The sequence below is a fragment of the Poecilia reticulata genome, linkage group LG9 (assembly GCF_000633615.1).
Source record: "Poecilia reticulata strain Guanapo linkage group LG9, Guppy_female_1.0+MT, whole genome shotgun sequence".
Lineage (NCBI taxonomy): Eukaryota > Metazoa > Chordata > Actinopteri > Cyprinodontiformes > Poeciliidae > Poecilia > Poecilia reticulata.
The window spans coordinates 25,902,444-25,924,744 of record NC_024339.1 but is presented as its reverse complement, the minus strand read 5'-3'; the positions used below and the strand labels follow the sequence as shown (position 1 = coordinate 25,924,744).

General features: G+C 39.2%; 1 protein-coding gene across 1 annotated transcript in view; it reads right to left on the bottom strand.

Annotated features, from left to right (window-relative positions):
- slf1 (SMC5-SMC6 complex localization factor 1) overlaps positions 1-15,774 on the bottom strand; it is a 38,318-nt gene extending 22,544 nt beyond the window's left edge. The window contains exons 1-15 of the mRNA XM_008418931.2: positions 15,555-15,774; positions 13,582-13,693; positions 12,136-12,214; positions 11,738-11,963; positions 11,495-11,648; positions 10,639-10,761; positions 10,425-10,490; positions 9,763-9,909; positions 9,201-9,370; positions 8,915-9,049; positions 8,498-8,651; positions 8,195-8,363; positions 7,820-7,965; positions 7,086-7,192; positions 3,626-3,705 (exon numbers count right to left, since the gene is read on the bottom strand). Of these exons, the coding sequence (XP_008417153.1) occupies positions 3,626-3,705; positions 7,086-7,192; positions 7,820-7,965; positions 8,195-8,363; positions 8,498-8,651; positions 8,915-9,049; positions 9,201-9,370; positions 9,763-9,909; positions 10,425-10,490; positions 10,639-10,761; positions 11,495-11,648; positions 11,738-11,963; positions 12,136-12,214; positions 13,582-13,692 (1,867 nt within the window). The 5' untranslated portion in view covers position 13,693; positions 15,555-15,774. The remainder of the gene's footprint in view (positions 1-3,625; positions 3,706-7,085; positions 7,193-7,819; positions 7,966-8,194; positions 8,364-8,497; positions 8,652-8,914; positions 9,050-9,200; positions 9,371-9,762; positions 9,910-10,424; positions 10,491-10,638; positions 10,762-11,494; positions 11,649-11,737; positions 11,964-12,135; positions 12,215-13,581; positions 13,694-15,554) is intronic.
- Positions 15,775-22,301: the final 6,527 nt, after the last annotated feature.

The window sequence follows — 22,301 nt, the reverse complement described above, 5'->3', positions numbered from 1 at the left end:
GATAAATCCGGCTGTCCTTTTCTATAAATCCCCCGTTTCACACTTTAATAGAAAAGTTAAATGTACGTGTTGCTGCTTTATATTCCCTCAGTCTGCTTGCTGTTCTCCTGTAAAGCGCCGTTTGGCCCGCTGATCCTCCGGACCGAAAAGCTGCTGGGTGCCTGTAACAATGCCATTTGTCAGGAATGTGTTAGGAGGGAATTCTGTGGCCACTTATTGGATGTATTTAAAACTATTTGAAGAGTACTATTGTCGCTGGTTCCAAGAGTCATGGCAGTGAAATAATTTCCCAAAGCCAAGATTAGTGCAGCTCCGCTGGAGAGAAAAAAAATAAAACCTTAAGAGATATTAACATTTAGCAGCCAACAGTTCAGAAATCCACCAGTGCAAACGGAGGGCTGACTTGAAAAACAAAATGGAGCATCTGGATATTGTCCATGTCACGATCTTTGTATGTATGAAATAGGCAGGTAAATTAGGAGTTACTCTCTGTACAGCACTAAAGAGCTGTAGATGTCTCCATCTTTCTTAATATGATGAAGTAACGTGGCACAAATATGTTTTTCAGAGCAAATCAATCGCCCTCGTCCAGGAGGAGTTAATGCTGCAAGTCGATGCAATCTGGTGAGTTTCCCAAGATTGAAAACTTTTTTACCCTTTAACCTAACATTCATCAAGGATCCTTTGAATCAAAAACGTTTGCACGATTGACTAAAAAACAACTTATTTTCAAAAGTGTCTTCAGATGCCGTGCTGCTGCGAGTTGGCGCTTTATAAATAAGAAGCTGAATTGAATAAGTGGCTTAAAGAAAATAAGACAGATAAAGGTCAGCATGCACACGTGGCCACAAAGAATATATCTTTTTAAAACCATCGAAGGACTTTGTTGTCAAAGTATTACAATTCTATATGAAGCGATAAAAAAATCTTGTCAAGAATAAGACAAAGGCAATACAGTTGTGCATATTGTGATCATGCAGGGACTATATAGCTCCAGACATTCTTTTGTTCTGAGATTTTTTTTTTTTTTAATTAGAGCTATTTGAATACATTTTCAGACTCAGAGTAGAGACAGAAGTCCATAAAGTGCTGACAACAGGACAAATGTTTCTGTACAGTAAACTCTGTCTGGTGAACAAAGCGTAGATCTGAATGCTGCCAACGATTCTTGGTGAAATCGTTTCTGCCACCATCTGTGGTAGTTCTTCCCATATTAAAAATACTCTGATCATCAATAATTTAGTTTCTACAAAAAAGTAAAGTAGGTTTGGAAATCAATCTTGTTTTCAATAAAAAATTATAATAATAATAATAATTAAAAAAAAGAACAGACAAAGCACATTTTCAAAATGTTCAATAAAGAAAGTAACTATTTTTATGGCAGACTTTTTTCACTAGAAAGCCAAAGCACGCTTCTGCATTGCATTGAGGGAATCTAAGAGCAAAGTACTTAATCCTGCAAGGAGCCAGGAAAAATACAGACATAACGGACACAATTAAAAACATTGTGTGATTATCTGATATGTCTTGATTCACAGTTCAGGGATGAAATGTTGAATCAGTCCTCATTTCAGCCTGAAAGCAAAATTCTTTTTTAACTGGTGGCTTCACTTTTCAACGCTCACTAAAGAGTCAATGAAAATCTGGCAATGCATGCTCTTAAAAAAGTTAATTTGCTGTGATATTTCTGAAAGGCGCTACTTTTTAAATGCTTCTACGTAGTTCAAATATCTTGTTTACCCATCAGAACCCGCGTCTGGAACAAGACAAATGCAATGCAATGGAGCAGAATTCAGCTTTTCTTGTAATCTTTTACAGTTTTCATAAGAAAACCTCTCAGAAGTGTATTAAAACGGTTGTTTTGTCACATATTTGTAGATAATTTGTCGTAAACCAGGTTTTACTTGCACAACGTCCTACAAAACCGTTTTTTTCCCCCAATTTCCTTTGCTGACATTGTTAATAAAACAGCTAAGATGACAATGTTTGGCTCACAGAAGATTAACATTGTGCTTCTCAAATAGAAAATGGATTATAAATCTCTGAGATCCTGTGTCTTTGTGGGAAAGTTTTCTCTCCTAAATAACTTCTACTAAGTTACGGTTTTTCTTCTGTAGGATGCTTTTCTTTTCTTTTTTTTTTCCACTTGTCCACCTGTCTGATTCTTCTGTGTGTACCCTACACAACTGTCAGAAACAAGAACTGGACAAAAAATGAGATAAAGCAGAGCCAAAGTTTGAGAAACTTTAAAAGCGCTTCTGAAAACCATGGAAACCTACAAACCAAGGCAACTCTAAAACATGAAAAGAATTGGCCATTTTTCAAGAATTTGTTTTGTTGCTGGAATAAATTATGCCCAGAAAAATCTATAGTTTTAAAATGTTCTTTTTTTAAATAAAACCTATTCATATTACACTTGAAAGACAACATATTGACATGTATGGTTAGTCTTCGGAATGAACATACGGGAAAATGCAAACAGGTTTTTAACTCAGCAATTCTTGTCTGACAATTTATGTGCAGTATATTTAGGTTCATTAAAATTGATATCCATGCTGAGCTTCAAGAAGCAAATGCAGAACAGGAGGGGGAAAAAAAAAAAAAAAAAAAAAGAGAAAAGTTGCTCCCAAATCCCTCAGCCCCTCTGAGCAAGTGTGACAAAGACACAGGGCTTCCACAAGGCAAGTCAGAGGCTCTAAAGCAAAGATGTGTAGAATGCAAGAAAGCAAGCTAACACATGTGGGTGAAAAGTGCCTGTAACAGGGAAAATAAGAAGGGAGAAAAAGGGGGGATGAGAAGGGAGGGGATGAGAGGGCGAGAGGGGAGGATGCGGTGCCAATGGTTCATCAAAAATTAATGCCAAGCGCATTGGTATAGAGATCACGTAGTAGGAAAACAACACATGCCAACAGCCTTGAGTCTCCCGCCTCGGCCCTCCCTCCTCCCGTGCCTCTCCTTTACCCTCCACCCTTCCTTTGCACCGGCGCAGGGCCTTTCTGATCAGGTGGAGGAGGGAGAGATGAGCTCTGACACTTTCGAGAGTTCACACGGAGTGCGCTGCCTATAATTGCAGGAAGTTCCACCAGTGCAGCCGCTGCTTCTCTGCAGCTGTACCCTAATTGCTGCGTTTAACATCCCTAAAACGGAGATCTAAGGCACACTTTGAGTACTAATGTGTTAGGGTTGTTTTTTTAAGTTAGAAACCCATTATCTCCATCTGTGACACTTTTGTTATTGCTTAAAAAAAAAAGTGGATAAGACATGAGGAAAAACAGAAAGCACAGTTCTGGATTTTAATGCAAACTGATAGAGAAAAGGAAGGAGGCGCAATATGGAAAGTGGTAACAGTCCAACCTAAAAGAGAAAAAAAAAAAAAAAACATGGCTGCCTCAGTTATTCAGCCGAGATGCTCATACAGATGAGTGAACATGAGCAACATCCAATTCGTTGCAAATCAATCACCGTCTTCACGCATTATGCGCTCTTCAGTGAACTGAAAGTGATGACAGAGCTATCATGTCCCGTTTTAATGATGACCTACTGTCGAGCCTCGGTCGATTAAAAGTGCACATCTTGCAAATCTGGAGCCACGTTGCCAAGCAGCGGCTGCGTCGGTGCCACATACCTGCCGCGTTCACTCTGTTCATGCCTCTGGGGGCATTTTCTCGCTCGGGGCTTTCTTCAGTCACCGGCGCGTTCCCGGTCCTAGAAGATTCAAGAGGAAACAAGATGTTTAACGTTTCACCCAAACTCAAAAAAGATGTCAGTCACTGCTAATGTAATGACGAACAAGTGACATGCCAGTCTCGAGACTTGTACAATCTCTAATGGGCTTTCGTCAAGGATTTATCTACAAACATCCTTCCATCAGCTCTAACAAGCTGTCCTGAAATAAAGTACTCCCACAGCATGATTCTGCCACCACTGTGTTTCACCACAGGGATAGTATATTTAGGATGATGTGCTCTTTTAGTTTTCTGCTGTTTGCGTGAAAGGCCGGCCAAAAGGTCACATGTTATGTGATCAGAGCACCGAGTTCAGGCGCTCACGTTGCTTTTGCCCATTTTCAGATGTGAAGTCAAGCTGGCAAGTGAAACCGGATTCACTGCTCAGCATTATGTACCATTAGCAAATTCAATCCCTCATACTGCGGTATCGTCCTTATAGGAAATCTGACAATAACTGTCAAATCTCTCGCTGTGTTGGCCACACACACTTCACACGTCCCGTCTTCTATTCCTGTCTCCAAAGTACTTTTCCTCCCACTTAACAACTCAAAAGCGGAGATGAAGAATTCGACGCGAGCAAGCACATTAGGGGGAAATAACTAGCAAAAGAAAGTGAAACCTCTTCAAAGTGGTGGCGTGCTAATAGCTGTGGGCTGTCACTAGTCCTGTGTGTGGGTACGGAGAATCTGTCGGCATGGAGCCTGACAGGTGTCCTGTGTGTATATGCCTGTGCACGTGTGTGAGCGCCACGCTGAAGTGGAGGTGCCATCCGTATTACAGGGAAGAAGCTTGTTCCCTGGTAATTGGGTTGTTCAGAAGCCAGGAAGGAGCTGCCAGCAGTTGAGGAGGAAACACGCTTCCTGTCACGTTGCTTGTTATTAGCAAGGACAGGGACGAGAACAGATGAGACAAGCTGCGGGTGTGTGTGCGAATGCGAGGCAGACTCCATAATGCAGTCTATGATGAGAGTGTACCTCTTCTCGTCGCGAACAACCCCACCCCCCTCACCCCCCGGTGTCCCTCTGTCCGCATCAACTGGCAGTAGGGTCTGAAGGCTTTGTATAGGGCTTGTGTATTTTATTTTTTACTTTGGGAAGAAGGGAAGCTGGCAATGGTGCTGTTATCAGATCTGGACCCAGAGCAGAGTAGAGTTTGACTTTGGATGCAGACTTCATAACGAAAATCTAAGCAATAAGTAAAGCAACTCATTCCCAGTTCAGAGTAAAAAAAAAAAAAAATGCATGATGGAAAATCTTCATCTAAAAGTGACATAAAGCCATAAAGTAGTTTTTAATTTTACACATGAAGCACACAATATTAGAAAGAAATCTCAACTTTGAAGTAAACACCGAGCAAAAACAATGTTTGGAGTTGCAACTCTGAAACGGTCTCTGTGAGAAACTTCAGAAAACATACCTGAAAATTGTATGAGTGGAATATTTGGTTTTGGATTAACTATATGAAAAAGTCATGAAATAACTCAATATGGAGAAAAAAAACAAAAAAAAAACAATTGACTGAACATCATCCAAGAGTAGAGATTCCGTAGTTTTTGTTTTTCAGTGAATTTGACATACAAGACAAATCAAACGACACTGTCAGGTGCTTTAAAAGATGTCGGCAACTGAGCAACGTGCGAGGCCTGATTAAACCAGCAGGGGGTTTATCTCAGTTTAATTACAGCTTCCCTTCTGCTAACAGTGCTCAGCGCTGCGTGGCCAGCCGGCGAGTTAAACGGTCATCTAAACAGTCGGTCAATCAGTCGCCCTGTCAGCTCGCTGCGGCTTGGACACGCGCCCTCGCTGCAGCTCCTCCGCTGGAGCGGAAGAAAAACGTCCACCGTCTCGTATATAACTGCACACACACGTTCGCTCAAAGGTCTAATGTGCGCCATCAGACAGAAATGTATGAGAAAAGGGTCGCATGTCTCTTTACAACCTTCTTTTCATATCCAAAACCAAACATCCTTGCAGGATTTAGTTGGAAATCCATTTAACACATTTTTTTTTTACTGAAAACAGAGATCTGAGGTAAATAAAATGTGACATATTTAAAGGCTCATATTATGTATTTTGTAATGTCACGCATTCTTGCATTGAGGTTTTTTTTCTTTTTGCATTGAAGACTTTAATAATTTAAGTATTTCCAGCTGTCTAAACATAGACGGTTCAGTTTCAGAAAAGTGCCAGACTTAATAAATGCTTCAACATAACATGTGCTAATTGATTAGAAATGCCAAGATCAATGAAATTCTGAACAATATCATGAATTCAAGCATGAAAAATGAGGCAACAAGATTTGCTTTTGGTTTCTGTCTTCAATTTATCACAGGCTTTGTCATTGTGGCTTCATTCTTTCTTTTGGGGTCAAATGATTTTACATGCCCTTTGGCATTTCTTTATCTCATCCGCGCAGACTGCATTCCACGTTTCCCTCGGTTCCGCTCATGCATGTGTCGAAATTAACTAAAAGCAGTGCAAGTGCAAGAAAAGTAGGAAGGGAGCAGATATAGAAGGGGGTGAGATTTGGTCAGTTCATGAACCAGTAGCCTTCAAATGAACCTGCTCCCTGGTGACTTCCTGCCTTACTCTGGGCCAACTACCTGCTGGTGAAACAGCAGATGTCTGATACGGGTAAGGAGGGAGAGAGACTCAGTTTGTGTTTGTGTGTGTGTGTGTGTGAGATTGCATCAAGAGAAGGGATTTAACATGCAAGAATAGATAAAGAAAAGAGAGCAGTGTGAGGCTGAGAGGTGGTGGCCGTAACAGGAGAATGAAGACCCTGATGGTAGTCTATCTGCCGAGTCCCTGACCAAATCATAAGGTGGTGTGAGAGAGGGCACGTGTGTCTAGGCTTATCCTCTCCATGTGCCCCTCCTGTCAGCAAGCACACACTGATTGCACCGGACCTGGGCACAACCCATCACATGCCAGCTCCTCATGCTCCCTCTGACCTTTATTTCTCCAGATTTCCCAAAGCTCATGCAGTACCCCTCCAATAAATACGTGCAACTTTGCTTCTCACCTCCTCCTCCCTCCAGGTGTTCCCTTGTTCCTTTTCACTCAATTTCCCCAACACATCTTTACTTTTATTACCTGTTTGTTTCTTCTTTTTTTTTTTTGACAAAGGACAGCGATATCGCACAGTGCTGGAGTGAGGTCTGTTATTTCAGATGCACCGAATCCAACAAAGACAGAGACGATGAGTGATGCAACCTTCTAGACTCAGTAGGCATATGAAGGTTCTGTTTCTGTAACTTAAGAGCTCTCAATAATTCCAACTCATATTTTATAATCAAAGACAACTGTCTCTGGCACCCCAGTGTTAAAGTTAAAGGACAAACTGTGACTGACTGACCTGCTGGTCCCCTGACTCGTGCAGCTGTGGGAGGTTTTCCCAGTCTTGTAGGAAGCAAAGCTGGGACTCTGAGCTAACGTTCCCAGAGCAGGCAAGTAAGAACACACCTATTGGAAGTGGCATATGAGGTTAGTCGGTACATGTACACTCTGAGTGGAAGGGAGTGTCCTTGTGAAACAGATATTTGCACTGTGACACGACACGTTTTTTTTATCTACTTCCAAGATGCTTAACATAGAATCAACAGACTATTTAGGTGCAATAACATCAAACTTACCAATTTACTGGTAATTAGCCCTTAGATATGGATAACGGGTGTATTTATTCAGAATATAAAAACATTTACGCTAAATACCGTGAACTGTCCATTATGTTTCATCTGAAAATCAACAAGGATTTTTCAAAACGGTATTTAAAAAATGTCTGCATCAAAACATGGCAACTTCTAAGAAAAGATATGTTCATAATAGTTAAATTCAACAGATGCAAGAAATGCATTATTTTCTGCATGAAAGCATATCTAATGTTTTATTGGTATTTTAAAACCTTTCATTGGGCCAAAAAGCAATGATTAATGCAAGTTTACTGGGGCTGACTAGTTTTGTCTGTGCAGATCTCTGGAATGAATACTTCTGTCATAAAAAAAAATAAAAAATCAGATTATGTCTGTATCATCACCATATGATTAGGGTACACTTTAAAAGAAATGTAACATTTCTGTGGTAAACACTTACAATTTTCTTGAGAGAGAGAGGTTCATCGCCAACAGTGAAGCCATTTCTGCAGCAGAGATTCCTGAAGATGGCATCAACCATGACCAACTTTAGCCTGGTGGAGTGAACTCTGCAAACCAGCTCCACCAAAACGGCTGGACACAGATCTAAAGGTGAAAACACAAAACATAGCATCTTGGAATATATTGTTTTGTTTGTGATGATAGCTAAACCCCCTTCAGCATTTTATATGCTCACTGCAGATGAAACATGTCATAGTTTTACCATATAAAGGTGTAACACACAGAAATTAAAATAAAATACAAATTCTAGCAATATAAGGCAAATATTTAGACTAAAAACAGACAAAATGCAGGGTTTTTTTTTCATCCGTACCCTGGCTAAGAACGGCGAGGTGCTCCGAGAGGTCTTTGAGGCCTTTTTCCACCAGACTCTGATTAAGTTTAAAATGCTGCTGACACCAAAACTCCACCAACACAGACAGAAGATCCAGCAGAGTGTCGGCCAAATACAGCTCCCGCTTCTCTGCTCCCTCAGCAAATTCCTTCAGTGAGAATAAACATCATACTATGGATAAATGCAAGCTTTATAAATAACTTCAATTATGGAAGAACACTTTTATAGATGAATTAGGTGAATGCCTGACCCTTTATCCAATGGGAATTCCACAGTATTTACCATAATGGCAGCTTCTGTTAGGAGCTGAAGAAGCTTTTTCACGGTGCAGGACAGCAGTGTTGTTCGTTCCCACACGGTCCAGAAAGTCCCATAGATCAACGAACCAGAAGCTGGTGCAGATGACGCTCTGGGTTGGTTCGGAAACATAAAGTCTCTGATGGAGATAAAGACAGAGATACGATTATGATGCATCTCAATAAATAAAAACATCACAGAAAAGATTATTTCAATAAATCCAATAAAAAAAAAACAAGATTCTTCTATAGATTCATTATACACAAAGTTATACATTAAGAGTCTCTCTCTCTTAGTTATGATTAAAATTGATACAGATAGGAAAATCAAATGTTTTATCCACATTCTAAACATTCTCTTACTTCTATACAAAAATAAATAAACACGTAGATAAAATGTCACCTGCTGTTGACAGAGTGAAGTTCACCCTTGAGAAGCATGAGGCAAAGTGCAAGCATATCACAGTAGAAATGCACCAAGGCTGGCAAGGCGGGTCCAGGGTGTGGGTGACAGGTGTCGCTGTTTGTCAGGCAGTATCTTGTCGACCACACATGAGAATGTAAAATCATGTCATATTAACTTTGCACAAGTGGTGAGGCTCTTTTGATGTCCAACACAGTAAAATATGAATATCATTGTCTTTAAAACAGACACATTTTGCAAGAAACCTCACTGACTTCAGGCTTACCTGATGGCGGTCTCTAAAAGCGGCCATAAGCCCATCTTGCACCGAGGACACTGCAGCACTTGGGCATAGTATTTTTTCACTGAGTTTTGAGAAAGCCATGGAGGATTAGTAATGAGCAGGTTTACCATAACCTGATGGAAATTTCTCAGGAAGAGGGACGTGGCGTTGCCCTATGCAACGTAAACACAAAAAGCGAGTTTTAGTTGCTTTGAGTATTTGGGCCAAGAGATCCTGTGTGAAAATAAACCGAATCTGCAACATATAACATTGCAGACATAATATCTGTTGATCACTGGAGTTCGATATCACTGAAAAATTAATCAGGTTACTTTTTTCGACAGATAACTTGTCACTATAAGGCCTTTTCTATCGTGCATGCTTTTACATGAGCATTGTTTAGTGCATCAAAACACACAAAACAATCCTACTCTAAGTCATCTATCAACACACACAATCCATCAAGATTTAAAGATGTGGTGCAACCAGTGATGTATTTGTACAACCCTTTAGGCTCACAAAGCCGCAGGTGGGAATTTGTGCAGTCAGGTATTTCCAGTCCTACCTGCTGTGCGTACTCTATGAGGGAGATCAGGTATGTCGCTGGTGGCAACACGCCTGGAAACACGGCACTTCTGATCGAATCCAAGGCCTCGCTGACTAGGCCGCACTCTATCATACTACTGACGTTGCTTAAATCTGCTACAATTGCCTGGAGGAACAACAGAACATTGGTGAAATGGAAGAAGTATATGGAAAGAAGGGAGGAAAAAAACATGGCACTCAAATAGACAGATGGCAGAAAGAGGAGAAGCGAGAGGGCAGGAGGGTAATCGAAATAAGTCGTGAGTTGGCACCGGAAGTTCCTGAGGGTCATTTTCGACCGTCGCTTATTGGCAAATAGCATATGGACTCAGAACGTCCTGAATGGAAATACAAGAGTAGTCCTAATAGCAATCTGACAGACATCCACTTGGGTAAAGTATGGACAGGACGGTGGAGAGTATTGTTAATAGGTCTGCCAATCACAGCTCTCAGATCGGTGGAGAGAGGTGGTTAAATCAGTGACCTGGTTTTGATGCGCCCTCACGCTTGATGTCACTTTCCATTGAAATGTATGACATAAAGGAAATTGAATGACCTGATCTGCTTGATGAAACAGAGTAATCCTGCAGATGAACGTATAGCAGTGATTGTGGCTGGGGGTTGATATGTATGCACACCTACCTGTGTGAAGGGACGGTGAGGGTCACGGTAACCTAGAAATTCAAGGAAGCACAGTCTGGGCCGGCCCTGCAAAGACAAAACACCTTACAAAATGTTGGCAAACAAGGTCAATTAAGCGAGCAGAATGTAGACCAACGGAAAGTTTTTCTTTCAAATCCTGTTTAAACTTTGCGCTTCAGTGCGTTTCTGAAACGAGCTGCAATAATAAACACACCTCTTTTTTGACAGCAAAATTTCTAAGTTCTGCCTCCAAATTAGAGAAGCCATCAAGACAGCTGGCTTTTGTCCCGGACGGAAGATCATCCATTTCGTTAAAATTCACATCCAGGCGATTGCTCTGTCAAACAAGAAAAGACAACATAAAATAAAAATAAAATAAAATAAAATAAAATAAAAAAAATTTAAAAAACCAGCGTGCTGTGCGACTATGAGGCGAGCTCAAAAGCTCCTCCACGGGGCTGAACCACCGGCATCTTCTTGAATGAGTGCCGTGTCACCTGGCATGTAAAAAAACCTGAAGAACTTCCATTGGTTTTCTTTTAACAATTTAACAGTCTCGCCACTCTTATTAGAAGACCAGATTTGTGAAGTGAACACCTGACGACTATCCTCGTCACAAATTTCCCCACTTGATCAGTGGATCTCTGTAGCTCCTCCAGAGATCCACTAAGGCTTCTTAGTTGCTTCTCTGAAAAACGTTGTTCTTGCCCAGCCTGCTAGTTTAGCTAGATGTCCATGTCTCGACAGGTGCTTTCATAAATTAACCTTGTTAAACTTTACAACTTCACTCCTGATCTGACTGGTGTGTGTGTATGCGTGTGTGTGTGTGTGTGTGTTTTTTTTAGGATTCTCTTTTGTTAGCTAATGGTCTTTAAGAAAAGCCCTCCAATGACATTACAGAACAGAACCTGTATATTTTTCCTTTCACTTCACTACTATGCATTGTTATGTTAGTCAAGCCTGTAAAATCCCAATAAAACACAGGAAGGTTTGGGGCTGTAACATAAAAATATCTCGAAAAGTAAAACAGCTGGGGTCATATGTTTTGCAAAAACTTAACACTGACGTACCCCGAAGAGGTGTTGGACTATGTGGCTCACGGGGTAACAAGGTGAGTTAAGAGATTTTGATTTTTCAGTCACAGGTTTCGCCATGACGTGAGTGATGGACGTGTACATCGGTGGAGGACAGTTGTACACTTCTGCTCTTCCAGCTTTCAGCAGCCTGGTGAAAAAAAAAAAAAAAAAAAATGAGTAAACGTCTTTCATACATGAGTGTTTTCTGAGCGAACCTATATCGAGGTGAAATCTCACCGTTTGAACATGGCTCTTCTGTTGGGCTCTTGGACCATGAGAAGAACTCTCCAGCCCTGGAAAGCACCCGTTATTCGACCTTTGGTTACCTTCTCCCTCCACTGTCTGACGGGGTAAAAGGCAGCTGAGGAGCTGGTGAAAATGGCCACTTCGTAGGGTCCCTCGGGCAGCCAGGAGCCGTTCTTCATGCTTTCCAACACATAGTTAGGAGTCACAACCCACTTCCCTGGGAGGCAGAAGCAACACCACTTAGCATCGGACGCAAATTAAACAAACATGACAGTCAAGAGCAGAACGAAAAACAATAGACCAGTTATGTAAACCTAAGGTGAAAACAAAAAGAAAACAAGATCTTTTAAGACATCAGCAAATATTCGACAATAATCCTAACGACTGACCTGCCGCACAAGCTGCCAAAAACTTCTCACTGGGCAAAACCTGGGGGGTTATGAGATGAGTGGTGCAGTGCTTGTATACCTGTGAAATATACATGCAAAGGTTCAAATAAATGGGATTAACTGAAGGGTAAATGAAACCAGATGTCTTGGGGTAACCAGTTACGACAAAGTAAGCTCAAAAGAACACATTAAATATATTTGTTCCGAATTATCAAGAAGCGTCAAAGTGCTACGTACGGTCACACGGGTATTTGAATTTACAGCATTTCATAATATATACTGGTAGCTTGTTTCACCTTCTTTCAGCTATTAAGCAGAAGTCTGAGAGAATAACTACAAAGGTACAGAAAAATAGCATTTATGGGTTATAGAGAGCATAATTATTTGTTTTAGCAGCTTGAAATCAACAGACTTTCTGATTTTGTGAAGTGCCAAAAATCTCCAACTGAGTTCAGATCAGAAAATGATTAGTTTTCTAGAAATCCTGAAAAGATGGCACCTAAAATGTAGTAAATGCTTCTGGCGTGCAGATGCTTTTTCTTGATAAGTCAGGTTTTGTAGTTAATATTACTACTGTTGACAAGTACTTAAGGAGCGGGATTAAGGAGAATTCACCGGTATATCAACAAAATCAATAAAGAAAGGATTAAATGTTGCATATTTTATTTTGTGTGATTTTGCATTTCTTTATCACGAGTATGTATGTGTGTGTAGATGAGTGTGAACACACTGATTACATATTCAGAATAAGTAAAAAAAATAATGTTCTCATCTGCTTGCTGACAAATAGCAAAATTAGACATTTTGTACATCCCAAAAGTAAAATACATTAAACTTGCTCTTAGTGATACCAATAATTTTATCAAATAATGTATGTCAGTTGTATCTATATGGGTGATGCAAGCTTTCATTGAACAGTTAGCTTGGAAAACATGCCAAATCATGGGTGATTTATCTCATGTGAAGTATTACATGCAGTTAAATCCATAACCTTACAAATACTAAAGGTACAAAGACAAAAAAATAAAAAACAGAATTCTCTATATTTTAAGGCACCTTAAAGACAGAGTTGGTGTGGTACAAAAGTAAAATAAGCTTGCAAAATGGAATCCGTCTTGTCAATTGCATATTTTTTGCAATTGTTTGGAGTCAAAATCGATGGATTAAATGCATGATCCAAATATACATAAAAAATTATTAATTAGAAATTATGACTTAAATTTTTGATAGTGAAATTTTGCTTAAATTTGGATTTAGGAATTTATGCCAAGCTATCAGCAATAAAGCCGTCTATAGTGTGTTCTATCTGTAGTGATTCATTAGGGCTTGAAGGTTACTGGTAAAACTAAGCAGCTGTTAGCAGTAGAGGTCATGGTGGAAAAAAAAAAAAAAAACGGTTAATTGTTGTATTAAAAATGCAACACAACTTTAAGGATGTCAACTTACTGAGCCACCAATGTATTTCCCACTGAGCTTATAAATGCCCTTAATCAAAACTCTCTTTTTATCCTGGGCTTTGATCCCAGAGATCTGGAAAACATGTGTGCAGCTCTCCATCCTGAAAAGGAAACCAGCAGAAAATAAGGTTAAAGTGTATGTTAATGTACAGGGAAACAGGCTGGTCACACAAGTCTCTGAACAATTCTGAGTTCTCGTTCTGTAACAATTAGAATAAATAAAACTGGCTGATTGTTACACAAAGCAGAAAGGTAAATAAGCTATACAGCGTGGACTATGTAGAGATAATGATTCCGAACTATGCAAGGATTTAGTGACTAACAAAGACATATTCCTACTGGAAAATCCTTTTAGAATTAAAGATATGAAGATATTAGAGGAACATGTTGATCGCTTAGAGAATTTTGTATAAATCTGTAATGGATCTTCTTCCTGAACAGACAGGCACTTTAGATCCAAATAATGTGATTATAGCTTCTTTGACAACTTGGCAGTACATTTGTCATTTTTGCACAGCTGGGTTTTCAGCTTACTCAACTTGTTTAACTTGTTAAAGCAGATTAGGTTGTCCAACTACAGTGTAATATTACACTACAGATACAGCAAACCAATCTATCCTGTTGGCAGTTGCATTCGTCTGAGAAGTTCCTTTTCTGTTTTTCATTATAACATACATATATGTGTGGTTTCCATCAAATGTGGGCTTTGGTGTGCTACAGAAGAGTTCCTTTAAATTATCCATTTCAAAATTCCTAATAAAAATTATTGAAATTTGATAATCCACTAAACACACATTCTTTACAGCACAATTTGTGATCTGTGCAACAGTTGAGCTGTTTGAAAAAAAAATCCCAATGAAAAGGAAGTTTCTATGCTTTGTTTCCCCTATCTAAAACAAACAGTTAAAGATCCTCAGTTGCAGTTCAATACTCTGATCACAGAAGGCTAAAATGCCAAGTAAGCAGTGAAACAGGTAGGGCCTTGTTGTATTATCTGTACAATATTTCAGCAAATCACAATCAAAAATGATTGTCTAGGTTTACGTAGAAGATCAAAGATTAATGTGAATATAAATTAATGGTAAAATAGCATAATTTTGCAGAAACATTTCTATGTTTCATGGAACAGGCAGAGATGCACCTTTCAACTGTGGACAGATGTTACTTACTGCCCATTACTCTGATCAGAAATGGGCAGACAAAGTATTGAAAATGCATTGTGTTTTTTTAATTCCTCAAAAGCATAAGCAAAATACTTCCACCATTTTCAGTCTGCAAGCAAAGCAGCCAACAGTGTGCACTCTGATGCACTTCTTTTTAGTTAAATGAGAATTAGTTACATATAAGAATGGATAAAATATTCTTGTCATTCCTTTTTTCTGCAGAAAATCTGCATCAAAGTACCTGAAACACACTTTTTCCTTTTTTAAGTTTTATAATCCTAATGAATAGTTCAGGCATTTCAGATCATTTAGTGCTGTCAATGAATTGTGACTTTAACAGGCCTGATTGTCTAATAAATCTAAAAGATCTAATAGTCTAATAGATCTAAAAAATCCCGTCCCTTACAAAAAACGAACTGTCACTTCTTCCTTTAACGTGTTTGCTTTTTAACAGTTTTTGCACACTATTTTTAACTCCTTGAACCCAGATGTCACAACATTTATTTTTCTAATTTTGCATGTACGCATCAGCATGTACAGTTCAAAAATATTTGAAAAAAAAAATACTGGTTGTTCGTATCATTTAACTATGAGTTTATATTTTGTGTCGTTGCTTTGATTGGATAGTTGTGGACCTGCGATTGTTAAGTTGATGAAGTTGTCATCAACTGACATGCCATACTTTTCATGCGGCATTATTTTTCTGACACACATCTGACCCAGTAAGCAAATACATGCTGTGGATATTTATGAGTATGTAAATGCAAACTATCAACAACCCAAACTATTAAACAAGTACCTTTCTCATGCCACAGACGGTGACTCCCGATCACATCCAGGCGCGCCAAAACTGATAGTAAACAGACATCCAACAATGGTGCTGTGCTCACTGTGTTGTTACTTCCTGTAATACCAAATTAAACGTTGCCATAAAAAAAATATGCACAATGACTTTGTGCCTTAATGTAAACGTCCTGATATTAATGTTTCAGGTTTGTGTTTCACTCCGTAAATGTGGAAGAAGATCCAAGCCACAGTTAATCTATAGATATAGAGGGGGTGATTTTCACGAGTCAACGCGTTGTATTTTCAAAACATCGATTTAAGTTGCTTAATCTTCACATAAATATAAACTAATTTACATTTATAATGTAGCGTTACACTAAATTTAAGTTTTTAGCAATCAAATTCGTGTTTTTAAGTTTATTAAATAGTTCGATAACCTCTCAGTCTTGCAAGTTGGTACGCTCCGACCAGCGGAAGTTTTCACAAAGCTACTTCCGGGTTGTTGTCACGGACGCTTTCAGTTCCCGGAAGTAACCATAAATAACAGGATTATCGCTGTGCTTGAATAACGGGTACATGTTAGCTAAACCTTCACCAGAATAATTCAGCCAAATTTATCCCAGAGAGATGCATGCAGTTTGCTGTCTGTCAACCGTAATGTTTTTTTATTATTTATATTTATAGTGATAGCAGCACAGTTTTCGAGGGAATGAAACGAAATTATATTACATGGTAACACATTTCATGTCTTCCTTTATTAGTTTTGTTGCAGTTATAAATTACTATCGAGGATAAATATAAACTGGAAGTGACTTCAGGTGATGTTAACCGCTGCTGTAGAGGATTACCACGGATTGGATTTACAAGGAGTTTGGAAGAGGTAAAACACATTAATAACACTTCTGCTGTTAATGTTATATTTGACTATTAAAAAGAAATAAGCGCACGGTACGCTTGTATAATGCTAATTTTACATGGGTACAACTGGTTCTCAACGTATGATCAAATAACGGATCCCTTTCTAAAACAAGAAGAAGGCGAATCCAATTTCTTGAGCGCTGGGTGTGCTTGTGTCTGCTTGTGGATGTCAACAAGTCTGCCGCTGACATGCACGTGTGCGAGCGGTCAGACAGCAGAGCAGCTTCAAAGCTAAACTACTGGCGTTAATGATTAACAGCTTGTCTTATCAACGATACTTGTGGTAGCTTTTATGCAGTTATATTTTGTTAATGCTTGGATTTTTTTTTCTCTCCATTCTTTAATTGAGTCTATAAAAGATGTTAGACATTTTGAAACGGAAGACTCGACGGTGTCAGCTCCTAGAAATTAAAAAAGGGTCAGTTCAAATTTCTCTAGAGTCACATTACATTTGATTCTGGCAGAAGGGCTGAAGCACATTTTTGAAGTAATAAAGGTGGGAAATCAAATGTAGTTGCTTTTACGTTCTAAACTGTGTTACTAAAAACTAATATTTTCTCACATTTCATGCAGTTGTTTTATCTTTCACTTAACTCTAACATCCATTTAAAAGAAAACTAAGCGCACTATTAGTTATCAGAACTTGAGTTCATTCAAGAATGTGTTTTAAATGTACCCCTTGCATTAAGTGAAATTCAGTTAAGCATAGCATTATGACCACTAGCAAACTGATGATATGAATAGAAGCGATTATTTATTTTTCTGATTACCTTTTGGCAGATTTGATGAATTAGAACCAGGAGAAATTGTGTAGTGCCAGGTTTTTGAATAAACTTGACATGTACCAAGTTGGGAGGGTTTGGTGCCTGTGCTAAAACACCTCCATAAATACAGCTTCAGGTTGTTTTAAGCCTTCAGTTGTCAGTATATGTGAAAACTTGTCCATTGAAGAAACAACTGTGAGCTGGAGAAATGGGAAGTCACATTAAGCAGACATCAGGAGCAAAGACTTGTGGTTCAATTATTGTAGCTCAAATTGCTGCTGATGATAATGCTTGTTCTAATAGAAATGTTTCCTTATACTCAGAGCATCTCAGTTTGTCGCATTGTGGACTTCAAAGCTGCAGACCACTCAGAATGTATAAATACCTGTCATCTTTTTTTTTTTCCAGCATTAAAAAGGATGCTGCCACAAAGTAAAAATGGCTCAGAAATGGTTTGAGGAACACAACAATGAATTGAGCGTCTGTGGGATGTCCAAACCACGTGGACCCTGGTTAGCAACATTTATTCTATACTTGCACCTCATCTTGAGGTTGGGAATTGACTCACCCTTCTGAACTACATAGATTAGGTTGATATGGAACATCTTAGGCTCTTCAAGGTCACATTTGTCTTCATATTTGCCTTGGGCTACTTGTCTTGGACCCCGATGTAGTCTTGTCTGTCCTCTCGGTGTAAACAAGGATTCACTTTGGGTACTCAAGACCCCCTACCCCCACATAGTCCAGTCAGAATCCAACATGTTAGGTTAATTGGTCTCTCTAAATTGTCCTCTGGGGTGAATGCATGTGTGCATTGTTGTTTTTTTTTTCTTATTTGTCCCTGTGTTGCCTGGCGATGGACTGAGCGATGGAAAAAGCACCAGCTGTCCCAGCAAGGTGGGGATGGATGGTTTGATGGATGAATGAATGAGAGCATGGATGGAACCTTTGGGGATCTCTCATGACTTCCTATGTAGTTGTGCAGGCTAAGAGCTAACTGAGCCTTCTCCTTCCCAGATAGCAGGTGATAAAAGTTGAATTGGTTCAGCGTTAGTCCATCTTAAAATACGGATTGTTTTTACTTATTTTTTTTAAATTCCAACAAGTGAAACACTTAGTCCACTTTTTTTCTGTCAGTTAGCTAGATGCAGTTGAAGATTTGTTCACAAAAGTAACAATAAACCTAAGTATGCCAACCGAATTTAGCATCATCTGCTAGTCTTTCCAATGAACAGAAGGTGAATCCGGTGCTTTGCAACTGAAGGATACCAAACGCAACAGAAAAGAGCAGTGGAAGCAGCTCCACCCTTAAAGGCCGTCCAGGCACTTAGAACGTAGAAGAGAGTTGTCCAAAGTGCTAAATTGTTTTTTTTGTTGTTGTTGTTTTGTTTTTTTTTTTGGGTATTAAAATGACTTTAAATTTAAGTTAAGGTGTTACACAAAGAATAACCAGTTCTATTTAATCTTGGAAGATGGTGGCTGCAGCCGGTCATGGTGCATGAGTTTCTCTGGCATTTAAACGGTCACATTTAAAGCCATACTATACAAACCAAGTGACACAAGGATACTTGTAGATGATGAACTACTTAATTTCCTTGCTGTAAAAATCAAAACTTTAAGCCAGGATGAAATTGGCATCAAATCTGTTTGAAGTCTTGTTTGATATATACAGCAGTTTTATAACAACTGAAGGTAACACAGTTACTCAGTTGCAGGAAAATGCATAATTGCTTTGAGATATGTGAGATTGCCCCTTTTAAGCAATCCCCTGCCCCTGGGATAGCTTTGAGATTTTCAGAACTGTTGTGATCTTAGAAAATGCACCTGTTTAATTTATGACGTTTCCTGAAAAGAGGCTGTTTAGGTACTCGCTTTAAAATAATGTTGACTCTAACTTGACATGTTCTAAGTAGTTTTAAAGCGGCAGCCTGGGGGACCTCCTGCTGAATATTTCAGGACAAACTCATTACTGTAAATGGGCCTGTGTGGTAGCCTAGCTGGGGTAGACAAGCAGCAGCAAGAGAGATAGGAAAGTGGTGCGTGTGTGTGTGTGCGTGTACATAAAAGTGTGTGCATATCTGTAAGGCTACGTATCTTTCCCATGTTCTAACAGTGGTGAGGCTGACGTCTCAGGCAGTCTGCATCTCAGTGCCGAGCCCAGTTGTCCCTGTTGCAAATTTTTGAAACACGCAGGGGCTCATCTAACATCTGCTTTCTAAAGAGCTAAACGACAAGACAGTGGAGACTGGATGATTTAAAGTGCTCTGCTAATGAGGCCCCGTGTGCTGCTTTGTGAATCCTACACGTTCATGTACACGCTCACACTAAAGATATGTTGGCGGACCAGGCGGTAGAGACCCAGCAGAGCGGATAGTCAAACCCACCGTCTATAAATGTGTGCATTTATAGACAAATTAATATTGTGTTGCAGACAGAAGTGCTCAAAATAACCTTATTTAGTTCATAACAGTGGCTTTTACATATCCCTTTAAAATGTTCACATTTTCTCACATGACACCAGTTTCACCAATGTATGTATCTTAATTGGATTTTAGGGTTCCAGTCGCACTATGTTCCTTGCATTCTTTTGGGCAGTGCATTGTTAGATGTCAGTACTTGGGATATTATTTCATAACCTGTTTTAAACCTCGCTGCAACTTTATTACAAAACTAAGGTAAACTCTTCCCACAGTTCAGCCGCGCCTGCATTTAGACCCCTTCTCAGACAGTGGCACAGAGGGAGCATGATGACGAGGGTAAGCAGTAAGAGAGAAGAAGAGGGGGAGAAATAATAAAGGACAAGCTTAACTGGTGAGGCTGTCAGCGGAGGAAAATAATATTTGTCCAGCTGGACAGGCCTCCCTTTGTGCAGGCTAAATGAATGTTGAGCTTCCTGTCTACCCTGTCAGGGAGAGTGGCGTCGACTGTATGCTGCAGTGAGGAAGCAGGGCTGCGTGCAGGGAGCTGTTTGGAGTTTGACAGGGATTATTAAAATCAGAGCAGATGACGAGGAGAGGGGCAAGAGACGGAGTGTGAGAAAGCTAAATTGACACAGACACTCTCCATTACCTTCCACTTGACTCGCGCTGATGACAGTGTTGATATGAGACCCAGCAGCGCAGCACCGACACGAGATTGGTTGTTAGCGCGAGCATTAAGCACCATGGGGTAGGAGGGGAGGACCTCACTGCTGGTAGACACCTAAGGAGATGAGTTGTTTATTTAAACTCTTGACTGAGGAGGATGTCACCTCATTGTTTATTTATTTGATTTTTTTTTTCTTTTTCCTTCTTCAGTATTCTCTAACTGTATTGTCAGTATGTAAAAACCTTTGGAGGCCAAGCTAATGCATTTTGATCAAGGACTTTTCTACTGCATATGATTTTCTATGAAAACTGGGAGGGGTAGTTGGGGGACAGGGGGGAGACAAAAAATATATTTTCTAGACGATAACTTGTCTTTGTTTCATGTGTTGCAAGTAAATTGATTCTTGCAATCTAATAAGACACTTGTTTGAGGAAATATCACATTATCATAGAGCACAGGAGTGTGGAAGCTGTCTTTCTCTTGACAGGCAGCTGTGATAATACAACTGCATCTCAATAAATTAGAATGCCATCAAAAAGTTAATATATTTCGGTAATTCAGTTCAAAAACTGCTTTTTATAGCAATATTGTATTTTTTTTATTATGACATGCAACAAATGAAAAACCTAAAATTAAATTAAAAAAATAGAACATTTCATAAGAACAATTTTAACAAAGGACTTACAACCATTTTTAGAGATGTAAAAAAATAATATATATTTATGTTTTAGTCCAGTAAGCAGCCTGCTAAGGAGGGTGTTGTCAGCAACTGCACCAAACAAGAGCGTTGTATCAAAGTACTGGAAAGTTGAGTTACAGAAAAAAGTTTGGCTAGAAAAAGTGCACAAGAAGCAAAAGTAACTGCAGCTTTGAGATGATTCTAAAGCAGAGCTGGTTCAAGAACTTCAGGGACATAAGAAGATTGTAGATTACTGCTGGAGTCAGTGCTTCAAGAGCAACCGTATTGATTTATAGATATTGATATTTAGATATTGGTCCACTGTGTTTCATCATGTTCAAAGTCAAGGCAGCCATCTAAATTGTAGGACATTTTATGCTTCCTAGAGCCAATACTTTAACTTATATTTAATAATAATTGTCAATTCCACTCTGTGCTTGATTGGCCAACAAACCGGTCTGATCTAAACCTCAGAATAAAGTGAGAGACACCAGAACCAAAAATGTGGACAAGGGAAAGGCTCCAATTAAAGCTGCCAGGATGTCCTTATCACATACACTGAGCTATGCTGCACTGATGCATTTGCTCATGCAAAAGAAGCCCAAACCAAAAACTGAGTGCATTTATTATATTATACAGTACATGGTCTAAATTCCCTGTATTAGAAATTCATTTGGCTTTTTGTTAGCTGTATGCCATAATCGTAAAATAAAATAATACAAATGCTTAAAATATATCACTCTGTATGGAACATGAGTATTACTATGTGTTTTGAATTACAAAATAAATACATATTTTACTTTATATTTTAACTCATGTGCATGCTACATGATGCAGCTGATTTCAGTAAGTTGTTAAAACAGTGCAGACTCTTGCAGTGATTCTTTGTTTGCGTTTTGATCTTTTGAACATGGAGGGTTTTTGTTGTTAGGCTGTAAAGCCAAGTCTATGTTTTTTTTTTTTTTTGCAGGGTATCATGGAATGGCCGGAAGAATTTCCTGAAGACCATGCCTTTGTGGAGCTTCTGATTCCAGGTGTTTCCAGTGATGTGGACTTTGAACAGTTTCTGAAAGACACAGAAAAGAAACTGAGTCTCAATGCCAGAAGGTAAGTAAGTGTTAGCGTTAAAGACCTAAAGCCCTCATGCCTTTTTGATTTCTATCCTGATTTCTTTAGAGGTTCTATTATTTTTTTTTCCATTTCTCTGACCAGTCATTTACTTGCTTTCACACTGTTCTTATTACCTATGGATGGCAATTTTAAGAGTCTCTGTTATTGAGTAATTTCGACAAAACGTAATTGTAATTTTATT